Source organism: Strongylocentrotus purpuratus, unplaced genomic scaffold (assembly GCF_000002235.5).
Source record: "Strongylocentrotus purpuratus isolate Spur 01 unplaced genomic scaffold, Spur_5.0 spur5_scaffold_11, whole genome shotgun sequence".
In the NCBI taxonomy this organism is placed as follows: Eukaryota; Metazoa; Echinodermata; class Echinoidea; order Camarodonta; family Strongylocentrotidae; genus Strongylocentrotus; species Strongylocentrotus purpuratus.
The window spans coordinates 6,810,441-6,829,065 of NW_022145596.1; the positions used below are offsets into that span (position 1 = coordinate 6,810,441).

General features: G+C 39.9%; 3 protein-coding genes across 3 annotated transcripts; 2 read left to right on the forward strand and 1 right to left on the reverse strand.

The window, feature by feature from the left end:
• Positions 1-262: 262 nt before the first annotated feature.
• On the reverse strand, positions 263-2,118 carry LOC115922378 (putative gamma-glutamylcyclotransferase CG2811). The gene is made up of 2 exons (XM_030981324.1): positions 1,930-2,118; positions 263-1,059 (listed from the first exon to the last, which is right to left on the reverse strand). Exons 1-2 carry the CDS (start codon positions 2,110-2,112, stop codon positions 709-711), a joined length of 534 nt encoding a protein of 177 aa, XP_030837184.1. The 5' UTR covers positions 2,113-2,118; the 3' UTR covers positions 263-708.
• An 8,550-nt stretch (positions 2,119-10,668) lies between these two features.
• On the forward strand, positions 10,669-13,511 carry LOC115922357. The gene is made up of 4 exons (XM_030981261.1): positions 10,669-11,081; positions 12,623-12,763; positions 13,053-13,444; positions 13,488-13,511. The coding sequence occupies exons 1-4, from the start codon at positions 10,853-10,855 to the stop codon at positions 13,509-13,511; spliced, it is 786 nt and encodes a 261-aa protein (XP_030837121.1). The 5' UTR covers positions 10,669-10,852.
• A 6-nt stretch (positions 13,512-13,517) lies between these two features.
• LOC115922379 lies at positions 13,518-14,815 on the forward strand. Its single transcript, XM_030981325.1, has 2 exons — positions 13,518-14,120; positions 14,658-14,815. The coding sequence occupies exons 1-2, from the start codon at positions 13,529-13,531 to the stop codon at positions 14,798-14,800; spliced, it is 735 nt and encodes a 244-aa protein (XP_030837185.1). The 5' UTR covers positions 13,518-13,528; the 3' UTR covers positions 14,801-14,815.
• The last annotated feature ends 3,810 nt before the right edge of the window (positions 14,816-18,625 follow it).

Consider the following 18,625-nt stretch of genomic DNA (forward strand, 5'->3'; position numbering starts at 1 on the left):
GGTACATGCTTTTGTTATTTTTCTTTCATTAAAAGAATATCAACTTTCAGTTCGAATTTTTTGAGCATGCGTGACGAAAAAAAAAATTTACACTTGATTTAGAGAAATGGGTAAAACAAATGAGACAATGAGACAATTTTCACCTTTTCTTTAAACTCATTTTGATTTTCCTAAATTTTGATTTTCCTTAATTTTGATTTTCCTTAATTTTTCTTTAGTTTCAAATTCCTTAACAAACTTTTCCCTATTTTTCTTTAACAGAAAGAAAAGCGGAAGCCCTGGTTTGGGCGTTCAGCCAAAGTATTTGGATGGATGTGTGGGCGTTTCAGCACTGGTTCCATATTGTGTGAGAAAAGAAAAATTGTCGGAAATATGGAGAAACTTTGAGGGAACAGAATACTTGTACATCAAGTTCAAGCTCAAGTTAAAATTTGATTTCCACATTCTATTAAAAACATAATATACCATTAAAAAAAAACTTTAACCCCTTTTATCTCACATAAAGTATAGATTTTTATGTTATTGTTTATAAAAAAGAGAGAAGGTGTCATCTTAAAGTCGACTATCCCTATAAATATAAACATCAACTACAGAAGACGTGTACAGCATCATGAATTTGTAAAAGTTTAGTCTCCTTGTTTTCATCATTCTGTCCTATTCAGCCAGGGAAGTATTTTTGAAAGTCTTAAAAAGTTTTAAAGATGTTGTTTATGATGACGGCGTTGTTAGTTCTCCTATCCATCCCTTGTCCGGGACATATATTGGTTTACACGGTTTGCCGTGGGCGCCATAACTGTCATAATCTTCCATCGTTTCCAGCTCCAGAAGTGTAGGACTAGGCTCGGGTAGATAATACATCCAACATTCCATTGTCGTCCTCTCTTGGTCTGGTCGAGTGACGTTCTCCGAGTCGGTTTTTGAATCGGTATTCGAATCCGTCTCCACGGTTGTCATGATTATTTCAACCTTGCGACGGCCGTACACGTCCGGGTAGCATTCAAATTGGTCCAGATGCGCTAACAAATCGCCGTCCACATCGTAAACTTCGCCTTTGATGTTCTTTAAAAGAAAAGTAAGAAAACACGATCGCAACTATTTTCTGAAAATCAACTCAAGGGCTTTTTCAATTAATACCCTATTGTATATCCCATAGAAATCATGTTCAAACTAAGTAATACGTCATTGATATGTTCACACATTTCAATAGGTGACGCTCAAGGCTATTCAACTTGGCTTTATGTGTTCAGGTTATCTTTATCATGGAAATGACCAACTGAGAGTTTTGGAATGTTTGTGAAAATGACATGTTTCCTACTATGAGATCGTTTTTCCTCTCCAAAAACCTTTTCTTACTCTACTCAGCAATTAAATTACTTATTTTCCCTTGCTCTCAGTTGTCCTCGGCTCAATTTTGAAAATCCAGGTGCCGCCAACAATTGAAATAAACACCAGCAATATATCCTTAACTCACAACACCCCACCACTCCCATCCACCCATCCCCTATCTGTAGTATTTGGTCCTGTATACGCATATGCGTATAGGTAGTGGCTCGATAGTGGGCGTGGCACTTTATTAGTAGGCGTGGCACATTTTCCAGCATGATCAAGTAGGGAGGGGGGCAGGGGATATATCTGCACACATAATGAACATAATAGTATAGAATTACGTTATACATATCTGACGTAACGTACCGAGAGACTATCATGTTCTTTCTGACAAACGTAACACGAATTTAAAAATATAAAAAAATAAAAATAAAAAAATAAAAATTATTCCGGCATACCCCTCCCTAAAATCTAGATCCGCCCCTGTGCCTGAGGGGCCCCTCTCCGACTCCCCCAAACTAATCTTCTGGATCTTCGGAGCCCTTATGAACTGCAATACCATGCAAGCATACACAAATCATCAGATTTTGTCTTGAAACTTACGTATCCGTCGCCCTCCTTGTCCAATAGATATGGGATATTATGCTCTGAAGCAATGACGAGGGGCCACTTGGTGCTTGTGTAGCCCTTTCCGACATATTTATACCGGTCCTGTCCAACTTCGGAAAGCACGTAATGCAAGGGTTGCCCCTGTTTTAGCGTACCGTACATGAAGACACGATTCATTGTAACTAAACAGACCCAATATGAGGCTTGCACTGAGTCTTCTTTTGTCGTTTGTATTATGTAGGAGGTAAACAGAATGAATTATAAACACGCGAATTTCTGATGTCTGAGTGATTAGACCTTGTACTATGCAATAGTCACCAAAACGTGAGATTTGGGGAGTTTAGAAAAGGAAGTGATTGTTATTTTACTGTCATAACAAAAGCGCCAAACAAAAATATACCACGCAAACAGTACTAATACCTCAGCCACACCGGCGAGACCATCACCAGATCAACAACAGACCGATCAAATATATTATATTACCCCTAAAGACAAACAAATCAGTCGGTTTGGAGTCGTTGCATGAGGAGTAGATTTGTCAGGGTGAATGAGGTGTAATGTACTGAGCAGCTGTACGTTCCACATCAGTATTTTTTTCCTGCTGCAGCAGCCTGGCAATAACACCTAGTGTCAATCCAAAAGCTAGATAAAGTCTGATCTATTCATTGATGCATATGCTACCGTTTCTTATAATTATGCACGGTTCCGAAAAAGTCCCTCCATTTCATAATATATAATAATAGTCACATTTGTATAGCGCTTAATTATCGATCATACGTTTCTAAGCGCTTTGTAATCATTATTGCCCCATTTGCTGGATTCAATTGCTAATCACACATGATATTGCATGCACACGCTCCGCTCCCAAGGCATATTCCGGCTATGGGCGCCATTTAACAAGCGCACACATCCTACCGGGTCCCATTTAACACCTGAGCGGAGAGTGGCAGATGCAGGGCATGCAGATGTAGATTAATGTCTTGCTGAATTGATTAAAGTCTTGCCAAAGGACGGTGGGACCGAACCGCTAACTATATGATCCACAGTCCGGTGACACACGATAGACCACGACACCTCTACCATAATAAGCCACTTCAGAGCTAGCATATGTAAAAATCGACCCCGAATTTACACAGATCTTTTACACATTAGGGACGATTTAGTTCAGTTTTTGTGCATTTTAAAATAATCACTGCCAAAGGGTTGCTTCACGAATACATGTTGTTTTCCCTCTTGAAAAGACTTCCACCGCACCGGTGTAAAATAGAATATACCACCAGTGCATAAATGAAAAATAATTTTATCCACCATTGAACTCAGACCAGTTGTTTATTGCTGTTCAATAGCCAAACAACTGCCAACCATTCGCAAATATATCCACGAGCGGTCACAAATTAATTGATGTTCAAAAAAAAATTGTACGACATTCGACAGCCGATCGGATATACTGCCCTACAACCTATTGGTTGTCGATGGTCGCAGCTGTTTTTGGTTGTCAGAAGACGGCAAACTGTCGTACGCCTCGTTGTGACTCAGGCTTCATGAAACCATGGAGCTGATGAAACGCACTCAGAAAACGAAGAAAAATATGAGAAGCGATATCTCCCAAATACCGGTTTGACTGTATATTGTGACAACAAAATATGACGATGTATATAGCTAACTTTGGGCAATATTCCATTACTTACAAAAAGATAAATAATATTGCAAGATGCTCTCTCTTCCCTTTCTACTCTCGATCTGATCTCTCTCTCTCTCTCTCTCTCCCAACGGCTTTCATCGAAAGGGTGCGGTGCGGTGCGGCGCGGTGTGGTGTGCTCAACGCACCCATTCGATAAAAGGCCCCCGCTTTTCTCGAAAGGGTGCGTTGAGAGCGGAGCACCGTTTTAACACACCCTTTCGATAAAAGCGGGGGGTCTTTTCTCGAAAGGGTGCGTCGACTAGTCTTTCGCATCAGTCGTTTAAAATGAGGATCTGGGACAGAAGGTAATAGTTGCCAATTTAAGTATATCGAAAATGTATTAAATAAAATGGTATGGTCTTGATTACAGAGCATGGTCTCTTTCGTTATTACTATGTTGATGGGGGAGACAGAGAGAAGGAAAAAGGGGAAAGGGAAAGGGAAGATAAAAGGAAAGAAAGAAGAATAAGAAGAAAAGAGGGAAACGGGGGGGGGGGGGAGCGCGCAGGGCTCTTGCCTTCTCCTCACCCCCCTCCCCCGCCAAAAAATAAATAAGAGAGAGAGAGAGAAGGGAAAGGGAAAGAAAATATAAAAGGAAAGAAAGAAGAGGAAGAAGGAAAGATGGAAACGGGGTAAAAGCGAAAGGCTCTAACCTCCCCCCCCCCCCGCCAATAAAATAAATAGGAGAGAGATCGAGAGAGAGAGAGAGAAGGGAAAGGGAAAGAAAGAAGAGGATTAAGAAGGAAAGAGGGAAACGGGGGAAGGACGAACTAGGGCTCTTGCCTCCCCCCTCCCCCCACCCCCGCCAAAAATAAATAAGAGAGAGAGAAGGGAAAGAGAAAGGGAAAGAAAATATAAAAGGAAAGAAAGAAGAGGAAGAAGGAAAGAGGGAAACGTGGGAAGGGCGAAAGGCTCTTACCACCCCCCCCCCGCCAAAAAAATAAATAAGAGAGAGAGAAGGGAAAGGGAAAGAAAGAAGAGGAATAAGAAGGAAAGAGGGAAACGGGGGAAGGGCGAAGGGCTCTTGCCTTCCCCCTCCCCCCCCCACCCCCGCCAAAAATAAATAATAGAGAGAGAGAGAGAGAGAAGGGAAAGGGAAAGAAAATATAAAAGAAAAGAAAGAAGAGGAATAAGAAGGAAAGAGGGAAACGTTGGAAGGGCGAAGGGCTCTTACCCCCCCCCCCCGCCAAAAAAATAAATAAGAGAGAGAGAGAGAGGAGGGAAAGGGAAAGAAAATATAAAAGGAAAGCAAGAAGAGGAATAAGAAGGAAAGAGGGAAACGTGGGAAGGGCGAAAGGCTCTTGCCTCCCCCCGCCTTGCCAAAAAATAAATAAGAGATAGAGAGAGAAGGGAAAGGGAAAGAGAAGATAAAAGGAAAGAAAGAAGAGGAAGAAGAAGAAAAGAAGGAAACGGGGGCAAAGGGCTCTTGCCTCCTTTCTTTTCTTTTTTTCCTTTCTTTCCTATTCTCCCTCTTTTTCGTTTTTCTCTTTCTTTCTTTTCTTTTTCTTTTTTTTCTTTTCTTTCCCTTTCCCTCTCTTTTTTCCTCTCCCCCTTTTCTTTTTTTTCCCGACGGCAGCGCAATTTTACCGACAATATCCTGACAGGTGGGGGGGGGGGGTGTGTCGCACCCCCACACCCCCCTTTGGAGACGCCCCTACCTACGCCACTGTTGGCGACCACAAGGCTATCAATACAAATTAAGACATGTTAATGAAGATTCTTTTTTAATGTTGCAGAGAGATAAGTATTTTCTCTATGAACTTGTTTAATGGAAGGACAATAAATAATATTAAAAACATGAATACTATAGCGGTTTAATGATGAGAGAGATGATTTAAGTCATACTTTTTTTTCAATGTGATTGGAGTAGACTTGAGGGTGGGGGGGGGGGGGGGTCCCCCTTTTAGATCTCGGCCGTTTTACAGCCGATCGCCGCGAAAATGTGCATGCATGTCAAGTGAAGTGTATACAAAACTATGGTAATTTCATTTTTTTGAAAAATTAACTCATTTGCATATTTATGGTAATTTATGCAAACAAGATCAGAGAATTCACATTTTTACCCATAAATCATATATAATTCATATTCAAGCGTTCTTTTTCACGACATATATTCGTTAGAATAATAATACGACAACAAAGTTGGAAGAGCCAGTTTATCCCCATGTTATCTCTTGTTTTGATAATTTGTATTTATGTATTACATTGTTTTTGTTGTTTTATTTCATTTCTAAGCACACTTCAACTATTTTGACCCAAAAACAAACACATTAACTTGAAACAAGACCAAATAACCAATGTTTTCTCTTTTTTTAAAAGAATAAATGGTATTTCCATATGTTTGGTACATAAATCACAAAAATGAGCGATTTTAGGGCTGAAATGCAAAAACAAAAAGTCACGTGACTCCGCAACTATACGTCCAATTTTCAACCAAAAAAATGTTTCAAAAGATGCGTAAGACTCGAAAGAAAAAAGTCATGAAAGAAAAACTTTATATCTGCCGCGGTTCCGGAGTAGTCGCGAAATTACTAGAGAGCACTAATCTTTTTTGGGGCCCTCGAAAATTTGAAAAATCGTAGCACCCCCCCCCCCCCCCTTGAACGCCAGGGAGGGGGGGGGCCTATCTCCCCAAAACGTTAAAATTAACGTGTTTTTTTACACGTTTTTGTCACAGGGCGGAGCCCTCAGAAGCTCAGGGGTATTAAACATCAAAATTAACGTCGGATGAGCATAATTTTATACCTTATTTGTGACAGTGGCAGGACACAATTTGGTGTTGGGTACAGGGGGCGGAGCCCCCAGAAGCTCAGGATTTTTGGGCAATAAATAACGGTCAGATGAGCATATTTTTATATCTATTTGTGACACTGGCAGGACACAAATTGGTGTTGGATCCAAGGAGCGGAGCCCCAAGAAGGTGAGGGGTTTTATACATTAAATTATCGTCAGATGAGCATATTTTTATATCTATTTGTGACACTGGCAGGACACGAATTCTTCTTCCTCTTCTTTATTTCCTTTTATATTCTCTTTCCCTTTCGCTTTCAAATCTCTCTCTCTCTCTCTCTCTCTCTCTCTCTTATTTATTTTTTGGCGGGGGGGGGGGGTGGGGGGAGGCAAGTGTCCTCCGCCCTTCCCCGTTTCCCTCTTTTATTCTTCTTCCTCTTCTTTATTTCCTTTTATATTATCTTTCCCTTTCCATTTCCCTTCTCTCTCTTATTTATTTTTTTGGCGGGGGGGGGGGGGGGAGGGCAAGAGCCCTTCGCCCCCGTGTCCCTCGTTTCTTCTTTTCCCTCTTCTTTCTTTCCTTTTATCTTCTCTTTCCCTTTCCCTTTCCCTTCTCTCTCTCTCTGATTTATTTTTTGGCGGGAGGGGGGAGGCAAGAGTCCTCCGCCCTTCCCCCGTTTCCCCCTTTCCTTGTTCCTCTTCTTACTTTCGTTTTATATTTTCTTATTCCCTCTCCCTTCTCTCTCTCTCTCTCTCTCTTTCGTATTTATTTTTGGCGGGGGGGGGGGATGGCAAGAGCCCTTCGCCCCCGTGTCCCTCTTTTCTTCTTTCCTTTTTCCTCTTCTTTCTTTCCTTTTATCATCTCTTTCCCTTTCGCTTTCTAATCTCTCTCTCTGATTTATTTTTTGGCGGGGGGGGGGGGGGAGGCAAGAGTCCTCCGCCCTTCCCCCGTTTCCCTCTTTTCTTCTTCTTCCTCTTCCTTCTTTCCTTTTATATTCTCTTTCCCTTTCGCTTTCAAATCTCTCTCTCTCTCTCTCTCTTATTTATTTTTGGCGGGGGGGGGGGGGGGGAGGAGGCCTCCACCCTTCTCCCGTTTCCCTCTTTTCTTCTTCTTCCTCTTCTTTCTTTCCTTTTATATTTTCTTTTTCCCTCTCCCTTCTCTCTCTCTCTCTCTCTTATTTATTTTTGGCGGGGGGGGGGGAGGGCAAGAGCCTTTTGCCCCCGTTTCCCTCTTTTCTTCTTATTCTTTTTCCTCTTTCTTTCCCTCTCCCTTCTCTCTCTTATTTATTTTTTTTGGCGGGAGGGGGGGAGGGGGGTGAGGAGGAGCCAAGAGCCCTTCGCCCCCCCCCCCCCCCCGTTTCCCTCTTTTCTTCTTCTTCTTCTTTCTTTCCTTTTATCTTCCCTTTCCCTTTCCCCTTTTTCCTTCTCTCTGTCTCCCCATATCAACATAGTAATAACGAAAGAGAACACTCTGTAATCAAGACCATTCCATTTTATTTAATACATTTTCGATATACTTAAATTGGCAACTATTACCTTCTGTCCTAGATCCTCATTTTAAACGACTGATGCGAAAGACTAGTCGACGCACCCTTTCGAGAAAAGACCCCCCGCTTTTATCGAAAGGGTGTGTTAAAACGGTACTCCGCTCTCAACGCACCCTTTCGAGAAAAGCGGGGGGCCTTTTATCGAATGGGTGCGTTGAGCACACCACACCGCGCCGCGCCGCACCGCACCCTTTCGATGAAAGCCTCTCCCAACCCCCCTCTCTCTCTCTCTCTCCTTATTCTGTTTCGTTATTTGGAAGTAATTTTTGGAATATGCTTCCAACCAGGATTGTTCCGACTGAGAGAGATCAAGAAACTCCTTTCGTAAAAAGATCACAAAATTACTCTTGGGTGAAAACCACGAATTATAACTTTGTAATTATATAGTTGTATATACTTATATAGCAGCCAGTCTGATTGTTTGGATTGTGATATATACACAAATCTTATTTACAGGATTTGGAAACCCATCATGTATTCTTCTTTTACTTTATTTTTGGATTTAGAAAACGAGAGTCACTCATGCAGGCCCGAATAGCACAAGTCATGTGCCACTTCTTACTCTATTTTACCATCGATCACAAACTTGTATAAATCGCGGTAGAACATGTATTTTAATGCATGTCATGTTTATATTAATTTTGTGTTATTGACATTGTCATTGTACATTTATCTTTCGTTTCGATGGTTTCAACGGTGTTGAATAAATAAATTCAATTTAATCTCTCTCTCTCTCTCTCTCTCTCTCTCTCTTTCTCTCTCTCTTTCTTCTCTGTTATAAATGCCTCTCACTCTATGTACCTATATTGTATTCTGCATCAATTAGTGTTAAGCTGGCTTGACCGTCGATCCAAAGTCCAATGTGGTACCATGGTCTGCGTGGTGACCTCCAATTCCAAGGGATGGTCAATACCACTGCTTTATACCCAGTCAAGTCAACAAAACAAGCTAGTCGGGACTTTTAGATTTGCACGTCGACAGCTTTGACTGCAACGTGTGACGTCATTTTAAGGCACTGCGCATGCGTCATCTCAGTCGGCGATCGAGAATGCGTCAACCTTGATTTTCCTAAATCTAGTACATACAGTATTACATACATGTAGATATTTAAGTAGCGCCTTTACATGCTCAAGGTACTAGTATGCCGCGTGCGCATAAATATACAGTTCCTCATGTAGACAAATTTAAGGAACATCCCTTCCCTGCTATTATGTAAAAATGTGTAGAACAGGTGTCACATGCATATTCACCTGTTAAACACATATACATAGCAGTGAAGGGATGTTCTTTTGTAGATATTTAAGTAGCGCCTTTACATGCTCAAGGTACTAGTATGCCGCGTGCGCATAAATATACAGTTCCTCATGTAGACAAATTTAAGGAACATCCCTTCCCTGCTATTATGTAAAAATGTGTAGAACAGGTGTCACATGCATATTCACCTGTTAAACACATATACATAGCAGTGAAGGGATGTTCTTTTGTTGAAGGTAGAATGAGGAACTGTATATTTTGTCCTCTTTCTTTGTCCGTGATGTTCATAGTGTTACTTCCTGCATGCATGTATATCGTCGATTGCAATCTAAAACATTTATAATTTATTGTAGTCAACATGGGCAGTTGAGTACGTTGACACGCATGATCAGTCGGCGTTCGTCGTGTTCTCGTCCACTCAATCTAAAAGTCCCTAATAATGGCGTGTCTAGGGGTTGGCACCGGACCGCATAATGCGTATACGCCCCCCCCCCCCCCTCCCCCTCCGCTATCAGCCATATTCAAAATCAAACTCTTCTTTTAAACCACTAGCGACAAGTGCCTCTTATTCTAGTAAAGTGCCAAGATTTAAAAAAATATATATATTCTCAGGGAGCATAGCCACCTGACCCACCCCACCCATGCACAACCAAATTGACGTGCATATACGTAAAAGGCTTCGGCTGATTCATGTTAGAGATTGACATTGACATAGACATTGAGCATTTTTTTGGATTTAGGGGGGTCTCCAATTAAGGCAGGAAAAGCCCGCGAAAAGCCCGCGAAAGGGGGGTTCGGAAATGTTGGCATTCCTCAGATAGGGGGTGCTTTCAAAAAGAGGGAACAAGCATACGCGTACCCTAAACTGAGTGGGGGGGGGGGGGGGCGGGAGGCATACAGTTCAAGGGTACAAAACTTATTTGCCCCTCGGTTTCCGCTAGTGGGTTACTCTTGAATTTGGTGTTGTGCAGTTACGGATGAACATGGACAGTTGAATAGTTCATCAGGATTAAACTTGTCCTTCTTCAGTGACCAGTACTTGTCAAGATTTGATTTCAAAGAATTGAGTGATGGACTTTCTGCTACATAATGATCGGAGACCATTCGTTTACTACTCTCTGTGAAAAAGAGCTCTGCCTCTATTTAGATTTTGCGTGGTTTACGGGTTTCTTTTGTAGTTTGAACTGTGACCTTTTGTTACTGTGACAGTGATACGATGAAAGAAATTAGTTGACTGGAGGTCGTCAATTCCATGCATTATCTTATAGACCTGTAGGCTGTAGCATGTCGCTTCTATGACATCTGTATGATAATGAAGGCAAATTTAGTTGCTCTAGCCGTAACTTGTACTGAAGACCAGGCGCGGATCCAGGATTTCTTAGGGGAGGGGGCCCAACTTTTTTCTTTTTGCTCCTGAAAATTTGAAAATTGCGCCGGCCGAAAAGTCGCTCAGTGGGGGGGGGGGGGGGGCCCCCCCCCCCCCCCCCCCTGGATCCGCCACTGCTGAAGACTTCTGAGAGGTTGAAGGAGTTTAGTTGCACGACGTCACTTTGAGAATGTTTCTTCTATAAGGGTGCCACATGGGAGAGCAGTAATCTAGTGCTGGTATCACAATTGACTTATATAACTGTGTGAGTCTCTTGTTGACCGTAGTTGAACAAGTACGGTACGCTTATCAACTAGAAGGAGTCGGTTATCAGTCAATATGGTGTCGAAAACACTGAAATTACGCTCTGCCCGAGGTGCTGACGAACCCCCGACAGATTCCCGGCGTCATGTCGTCTTGCTGGCAACATTTTTCTTCCTAGTTCTCGAAGCAGGTGTACTCAAATCTTATGGAGTTCTTCTCTCACCCATGGTTTTCCAGCTAGACAGTAATTTTGCAACCATTGGCGTCATATTTTCTTTGTCATGGACCTTGGAATACACATGTGGTTAAGTAAAAACTTTGACCGATTAAACAAGCGATAAAGTTGGTGTGATCGACATAATATGCCTCAATTAATAATGCGCATAATTATGGAGATCTATTCTACTATTGTTATAAAGATATATTTTACTGCTGTTTCAATGCAATGATCCTACCTTTGTAGTTATAAAGACTATCTTTTTAGATTAACAAAAAAACCTGTAAAAAAACAAGACTTTAAACATATTGTACTTTGGAAGACTGTAGCATACAATATGTAGAACATGAGATACAAGCAGGGGTGGATCCAGCAGGCGGCAAGAGGGGGGGGGGGGGGGGGGAGGGGTTGTTTTTACAAAGAAGATTCTGGTGAATAGCAGTGCTTATTCAAACAAATGTTTGAATCACAATCATTATTTGTCGCTTAATCCCTTTTACTGACCTTGTTTTTTTTTCTCGTTTGCAAGGGGAGAAGATCGAAGCTATGTCACGTTAAAGACATCATAAAGATCAGTGTTTTATGTGTATATATTATATACACGGAATGTTTATCAAAGTGGGGCGGCTAAAGTATTTACGATCAGGTAGAGGGTAGCGAGCGAAGCGTAAATATGGTGTGGGGGCCGTTTTAGGGGGCGGAGCCCCCGGAAGCTCAGGGGTTTAAGGCATTTAATTACGGTCAGAGAACTGAGCACAAATATTTTGATGCCGCATTTGTGTCACTGGCAGGTCACAATATTTTTGTTAAATGACGTAAATCATGGTCTGAAGCAATATTTAATTCAAATGAGACACTTGCTAAAGACCCAAAATTTAATGTTGACCATTTATTTTCATAAGTACATTTTATAGGTGAAAATAAAATTTCTGTAATACAAGCGAGTACCGTATCATCTATTCCTCTCACATATTATGGCAGATTTGTTTTGTAGAGCAATATATACATGTATAAGCAAATGTCGCTGAAAGTCCTGGACTCACCAAATAACCAAATCTCACGCACGAATTTTGCAAAAGCAGTGAGTAATTGCGTCCTGTAGGACGCAACAAAAATTTCCAGGTTGGTATCCGGAAGTTGGAGAAGAATCATTTTCGCATCGTATACTGGTTATAATTTCAATGATTTACACATCTATTCAATCTGTCCATATAGTGTAACAGTAACGACCCATAGCCTATGTGACCAGGGGCGGATCCAGCCGGCAGCAAGAGAGGGGGGGGGGGGGGGGGGAAGCTTGAGAAAATATTTAGCGGCGAATCAGCCAGCCAGCGAACGGCGAATGTGCGGAGGGGTTTGGTGGGGGGGGGGGGGGGGGGTTGGGGGGGGGGGGGGTCAGGGGGGCCGCTTTAAAAAAAAAAAGGTAAAATTTACGTTACTATCCTTTTTTGTTTTAACCGGTTCGGGAGGCTAGGGGGGGGGGGGCTGGGCCGGTAGAATCGGCCCTTGGATCCGCGCCTGGATACAAGTAGCCTATACAAATATGTTCACGTTCGGATTCAGCCACAAGTAAATAGAGCTAAGAATACGTGCAATGACATTATCTTTTTTTCTTCCTTTCGTTATAGCGGTAATTGTGAAGCCACTGGTAAATCGTATTGATCCAAACAAGATATCTATGGCTGGGGGACTCATAGCTGGTGTTGCCCTGACAACGTCTTCTTTCACTCGTACTACCTGGGCTTTAGGAACCCTCTTCATTTTCTTCGGTAGGAAATCCAACATTTCATGGTCTTTTGCCAGTTGCAATGAAAAACTCTAAAAATGAAACGTAAGATCGAAAATACGCGATTCCGGTTTGCTGAGCGTCGAGTTGTGTTTGATTTCGTCCTTTTCGAGAAGTATATTTTCATATAATATATATATATATATATATATATATATATATATATATATATATATATATATATATAAATGTATATATTACACACACACTCAATCCATATACTACTTTAAACCTAACATGTATATTTGTCTTCTTTCTTCCAATTCCTCTAGGTATTGGTCAAAGCATGGTATTAGTTCCCGCAATCATCTGTCTACACCGTCACTACAAAGAAAGATTCGCATTCGCCAGCTCCTTTGCCTTTGTAGGTTCTCTTGTCGGGGTGCTCATTTTACCTATCGTAACTGAAGTTTTGATTGAATCTTACGGACCACACAACGCTCTCCTAATCTTAGGTGGACTTTGCCTCAACATGTTCCCGATTGGACTTGTCCTCAAATTGCCGAAGGAAAAGCATAAGCAACCATCTGTGTTGACTTGTAAACATCTCTTAGAGTCTGTTGATGCTGGTTCAACCAGGACAAAGGAATTTCCTTCAGAGAAAAACGTTTCCCAAACTCACCAGGTAGAATGCCATATTCTTCAAAATCTAGGATATAACCTAGCTGAATGTGAGTCACCTAACCCTGATAAGATGACTGGATCAGATTATATTATGGGAAAAGAAATAGGAGGGGGATATAATGAAATGAAAATGACAGAAAGCACTGAATCTTTCAACGACTCTGGAAAGAGATACAACGATCCAAATGTTGACTTCAAGGATTCTCGCAAGGGTACTCGAAGGCGAATCATTGAAAGGATTTCAAGTCTGAAGACATACACAGAGGAGGCAAAGTTCTTCCTTGCATTCGTTTTACCGTGTGACTTCATCGGTGCTTTTGTACTCATCAGCTGGACCATATTCATCGTACCTTTCGCAATCTCTCTCGGAATCCCGGAATCCCGGGCTGTCTTTGTTGGAACTATGGGAGGAGTGGGAGGTCTGGTCGCCAGGGTCATGGGCACTGTCGTCTTGCACTTTCATCCAACCTGGGTGTCCGGTCAATACGTCGTGCTCTGCTCTCTGACATCGCTGATGTTGTTTGTCCAACCCTTGAGGGCGTCTTACACCTACCTCCTTGCATGTTCCTTCCTCATGGGCTTCGGTCTCTACGGTAGTGTGTGCCTTGTGGAAGCCCTGGTGCCCAATGTCGTCAGTCCCAAGGTGTTCCCCACATCAGTTTCCATCACGTATCTTTTGAAAGGCGTCAGTGGAATTCTGACTGCTTACACCTCTGGTAAGTACATTCGAAGCTGTACCAGTATACAGTGATATAGCCCCGTGTCTTTCAATGTTTATCTATATAAAGATAGACCGGGGCGCCACTAGGCCACTTCACCATTTGGAATGGAGGGGATCGATGCCCCTGCCCAAATTTACCGAAAGCCTAGACAAGGATTTGTTTGTGACATATAAAGCTAACATCTAAAGTATTCAACAAAGGCCCCGGGTCAACCAATCCATCTTTCATTCTTGAGTTACGAAAATCACAAAACATCAAATTTACAAAGGATATGAATCTGTAGATGCGCGCGGCACTTTCATGAATGTCACAAAAATGTAAACATAATTAGACTGTGTGGATCTATGATTGAATATTAGTTGTCCGGGATAGTGGTATAGATGAGGGCATGGGTTAATACTATCACATTGAAGACTTTTTGAACGCAGTCAATGAACCCATGCATCAAACTTTCGTAAAATGTATAAATATTTATTGTTACCTATCGTTATTAAAAGTAAAATGATCTTCCATTTTTGTTTCCATTTACAGGATCACTCTATGACATGACTGGATCCTATCAGATAGTCTTTTATATTCTCGGGATCATGGAAGCGGCTAATGTGGGCATCTATCTCTTACTCCTAGCCATCAAGAAGCGATCGAGTATGAGACAAAACAAAGACCCGGAATAATTCAAGCTGGGAAATTTATCTCAAAGACTTTCCAAAAATCAATCAGTATTGCATACAGGGGATACCGGGGGCACGTGTTCCCCGCGCCGCCCCCCCGCCCCCAACCAAACAAAAAAGGCTAACGACTCTTTCCTGGAACGTACTGGTCTGTACACCTGTCCATCACCCCTTGCAATGACGTATTTAATCCGAAAATGATTTCATAAAGATGCATGATTATAATAATAATTGAAATTGCCCCTGCGTTTCTATCTCGAATGTCTATGCGATCGCGTTCTCAATGGGTTGAGATTTGAGGGGCTAAATAAAACATAACAAAACAAAACAACAAGGGGGAAAAACGAAATATAATGCTAGCTGTACATTGGCCGGTACGTTTTATGATACTTATGGCTTGTTTTAATTCGACCTTTCACTGGCCTAACTGTGTGTTGCTCTCTGTTTTTTTCTGCCACTGTGTTGTAAGATTTTGGATTGAATTGAATTGAATTGGTTTGGTTTATTGAGAAATCACATCAAACAAGCAGCTCGCAGGCTGAAAATGTTCAATTTACAAACAAGTTAAAAATATAGAGAGATATAAACATATACAAAACTAAAATACATATTGTAAGTCATTGTAAGATGAAGTCGAAATCGCAAAACAAAGTTATAGAGTAATGTAATAATATACTTTCATGTTGAAGAACCAAGACGGTAGGGAGGAGAGAATGGAGAAGAAAAAAGGAAGTTGTTTGACCGAAAGAGTTGAGAAAGTATTTAACAATTGCTAAACAAACATTTCTATTACAAAAAATGAAATTAAGCATTAAAAAAAAACCTATTGGATGGGATGAAATTAAACCGTAAAAGTCAAAATGACAGTCTCTATTCCGTTTTCCCTTTTAATATAAATGTAATGACAGCATTCATCTAGATCGAGAAAGTTGTTCAAATAAAATTAAAATGAGTATTTACATAACAATATCACAATATAGTGTAATTTCGAATTAGATATTGCACATTACTTTGGAAAAAAAGACCCAAGTCAAATAATTGGCAAGGGCATGAATTTGTATTAAAAAGAATATATAAAAGAAGGGAACACTAAAGGCCTAATGAAACAACGGATTAAAATATGTTTACAGTTTTAGGCAGTCTGAGAGTAAATTGGATAAAAGTGTATATTGCAAACGTGTTATTATACCGGTTTGTTTAAAACCAAATATAAGATCACTTTCAGATTAGGAGAAGTGTATTCTATAATGAGTATTTTACATTGAATGGAACGTCACAACTCAGAAAGCATGGATGAGATTTGTAAAAGTTGTTTTTACAAAGAAGATTCAGGTGAATAGCAGTGCATATTCAAACAAATATTCGCATCAATTTGAATCACAATCATTATTTGTCGCTTAATCCCTTTTAATGACCTTGTTTTCTTTCTCGTTTGCAAGGGGAGAAGAAGATATGTCACATTAAAGACATCATAAAGATGAGTGTTGTATGCGTATATATTATATACACAGGCCAGTAACAGCTATGTAGCTTGTAAATTTGTAAGAGGGAAAATGCTGATTGAAATGATAATGATGAAATAGCAAATAATTGAGGGGTATCGTAGGTACCAATTCAATGGATATTTGTATAAAAAAGAGCCCCCGTCAGTACTAAAAGAGCCCCCGTGAGAAGGCTCACGGGGGGCTCTTTTTGGGGGGGAAGAGCCTCTGTGGACAAAAAATTAATTTGAGCCCTGGTTATTGTCATTGCATTGGGAATAATAACCCCTTACTGGTAATTCTTATGAATACGTCGCGTTTGTCAAACAGGCAAAGTTTTATATCTGCACTTCACATTAGTGTTTGGCAACTCTGTATCAATATTTTGATATCTATTCATTATTACATTCAATTTGATATAGTATATACAACTGTGTATGTATGAACATGTAGTACATCATTAAAAATCAAGTTTACCATTTTTTCAAGAGACTGATTTAGTTACTTATGCCTTCCCCAGTTTATACTGATGCTAACATGTTTTAAACCTATGCAAGTATTCTTCTGTATTTTGCACAATTTTTAAAACAAAATATGAAATGATGTTATTTGTTTATAGCAAAATGTAAATATTTGTTTAATATCATACATACCCATATTACATCTATTTTTTTCTTTGAAATGAATTGAGGCTCTTTGAGCTTTTGCTATGGGCTCCTTTTATCTTTCAAATAGCTTCTTATCAGGTCCGTGGACTCTATTATAGGGGATTATCGATGCTTTTTGTACATACAAAAAATATAACGTTACCATCAAGAAAACCATTTATGACGGAAATATAGAAAGTGAGCATATGGATAAACAAATGTGATGGTCTGATAAAACGAATGATGATAAAAAAAACACATACACATAACTCAAATATGTTTTTAATTGACTTTTATTTTGTTATATTTAAAAAAAAAATAATAGCGTACACATGTTAAAAAAAAAGAGAAGAATAACGTGCTAAGTTAGCACGCTATTTTCTGCTAAGTCATTAGTGGCATTCAAGAGTGATATTTAACAAAAAATACTATAAACTACAACCAACAATGAATCTGAATGAAAAAAAAAAAAAGAACATTTTGTCACACACTGCCTAGCTGGCATATGTATATTTCACACACTTTTATCAATTGTCATGCCTTGTCAGGGGCGATAGTGAGCACTAAAAAAAAATAGGTTTTTTGTTTTCCCCTCAACCACGCCCCCTTGAGTAAAAAAAAAAAGAAGAGGATTCGCGGGGGAAAAATGGCATTTAACATTCCCCCCTTTCGAGTAAGAAAATTGGGACAAAATTGGGGAAAAAAATAGGGCAAGATTGGGAAGAATAGAGAAAATAAGAGGGAAATCGGGAAAATCAGGATAAAATAGAGAAGAACAAAAAAAATTGGTAAAAAAAATAAAAATAAATAAAAATCTGGATTTTTTTTTTTTTTTTTTAAATCGGGAAAGAAAAAAAAAATCAGGAAAAAATCGGGAAAAATAAAAAAATCCGGTTTTTATCAGGCCTGCTTGTACAAATATAGACATAATGATAATGTAATACATAATAGTCTTTTATAATATCAATATCTTACGACATTAGAGATATTCCTTCACTGCTAGATAACTTATAGTATGCGTACATGGTGTACACATAACTAGTACATCTTCCCGAGTTAACAACATCAAGTCTAGTACCGGTATATGGCTGAGATTTAGTTTAAAATGAAGATTCGTCTGAAGGTATAATGTTGGTCGAGAAGTAGAAAGGTGTTACATTTGTAAAATAAAATGATTTACCGGTAAAGGTATTCTGGCTTTTAGCAAATGATGAAAATTCCAACTTGGTACCTCAAATGTTCCACGTTTTCTAATATACAATAAAATGCATGATTTTCCATGAAAACATTTAATTAAAAAAACAAAAATTGCCCATCTGTTTCCTTCATCAGATTTCAGCCAAAATGAATTATCAACAAACGGAACAAGTTTCCTTTTGTCTTGGAGGGAGGGGGGTATTCTGCCCGGGTATTCTGTTGGAAAATTAGTAATTCGTTTTTTATATATAACCCAATAATACATGTATATACTTCATTAACATGACAAAACATTAAAATGAACCCTGTTTACCTACACTGTCGCTCATAAAGGTGAAATATTTTTTTTTTATCCCAATTCATGGAATTATTTTAAAAATAATTTAAAAATAATAGATCTAGATAATAGTATACATTCTCAGATTTTATTGAATAATAATTTGCCAATGCGTGTTTTTGCGTGACTGCTAAAGCATGTGTATGCTACTATGCTTATCAACTAG

Excerpts from the sequence above, each read along its gene's own strand:
- LOC115922357 (XM_030981261.1), top strand. The coding sequence starts at position 10,853 with ATGGTGTCGAAAACACTGAAATTACGCTCTGCCCGAGGTGCTGACGAA. Across the intron at positions 11,082-12,622 it reads GACCTTGGAATACACATGTG|CGGTAATTGTGAAGCCACTG; the intron begins GTTAAGTAAAAA and ends CTTTCGTTATAG. Across the intron at positions 13,445-13,487 it reads AAAATCTAGGATATAACCTA|ATTATATTATGGGAAAAGAA; the intron begins GCTGAATGTGAG and ends TGACTGGATCAG.
- LOC115922378 (XM_030981324.1), bottom strand. The coding sequence starts at position 2,112 with ATGAATCGTGTCTTCATGTACGGTACGCTAAAACAGGGGCAACCCTTG. Across the intron at positions 1,060-1,929 it reads ACAAGGAGGGCGACGGATAC|AACATCAAAGGCGAAGTTTA; the intron begins GTAAGTTTCAAG and ends TTTCTTTTAAAG.
- LOC115922379 (XM_030981325.1), top strand. The coding sequence starts at position 13,529 with ATGAAAATGACAGAAAGCACTGAATCTTTCAACGACTCTGGAAAGAGA. Across the intron at positions 14,121-14,657 it reads TCTGACTGCTTACACCTCTG|GATCACTCTATGACATGACT; the intron begins GTAAGTACATTC and ends TTCCATTTACAG.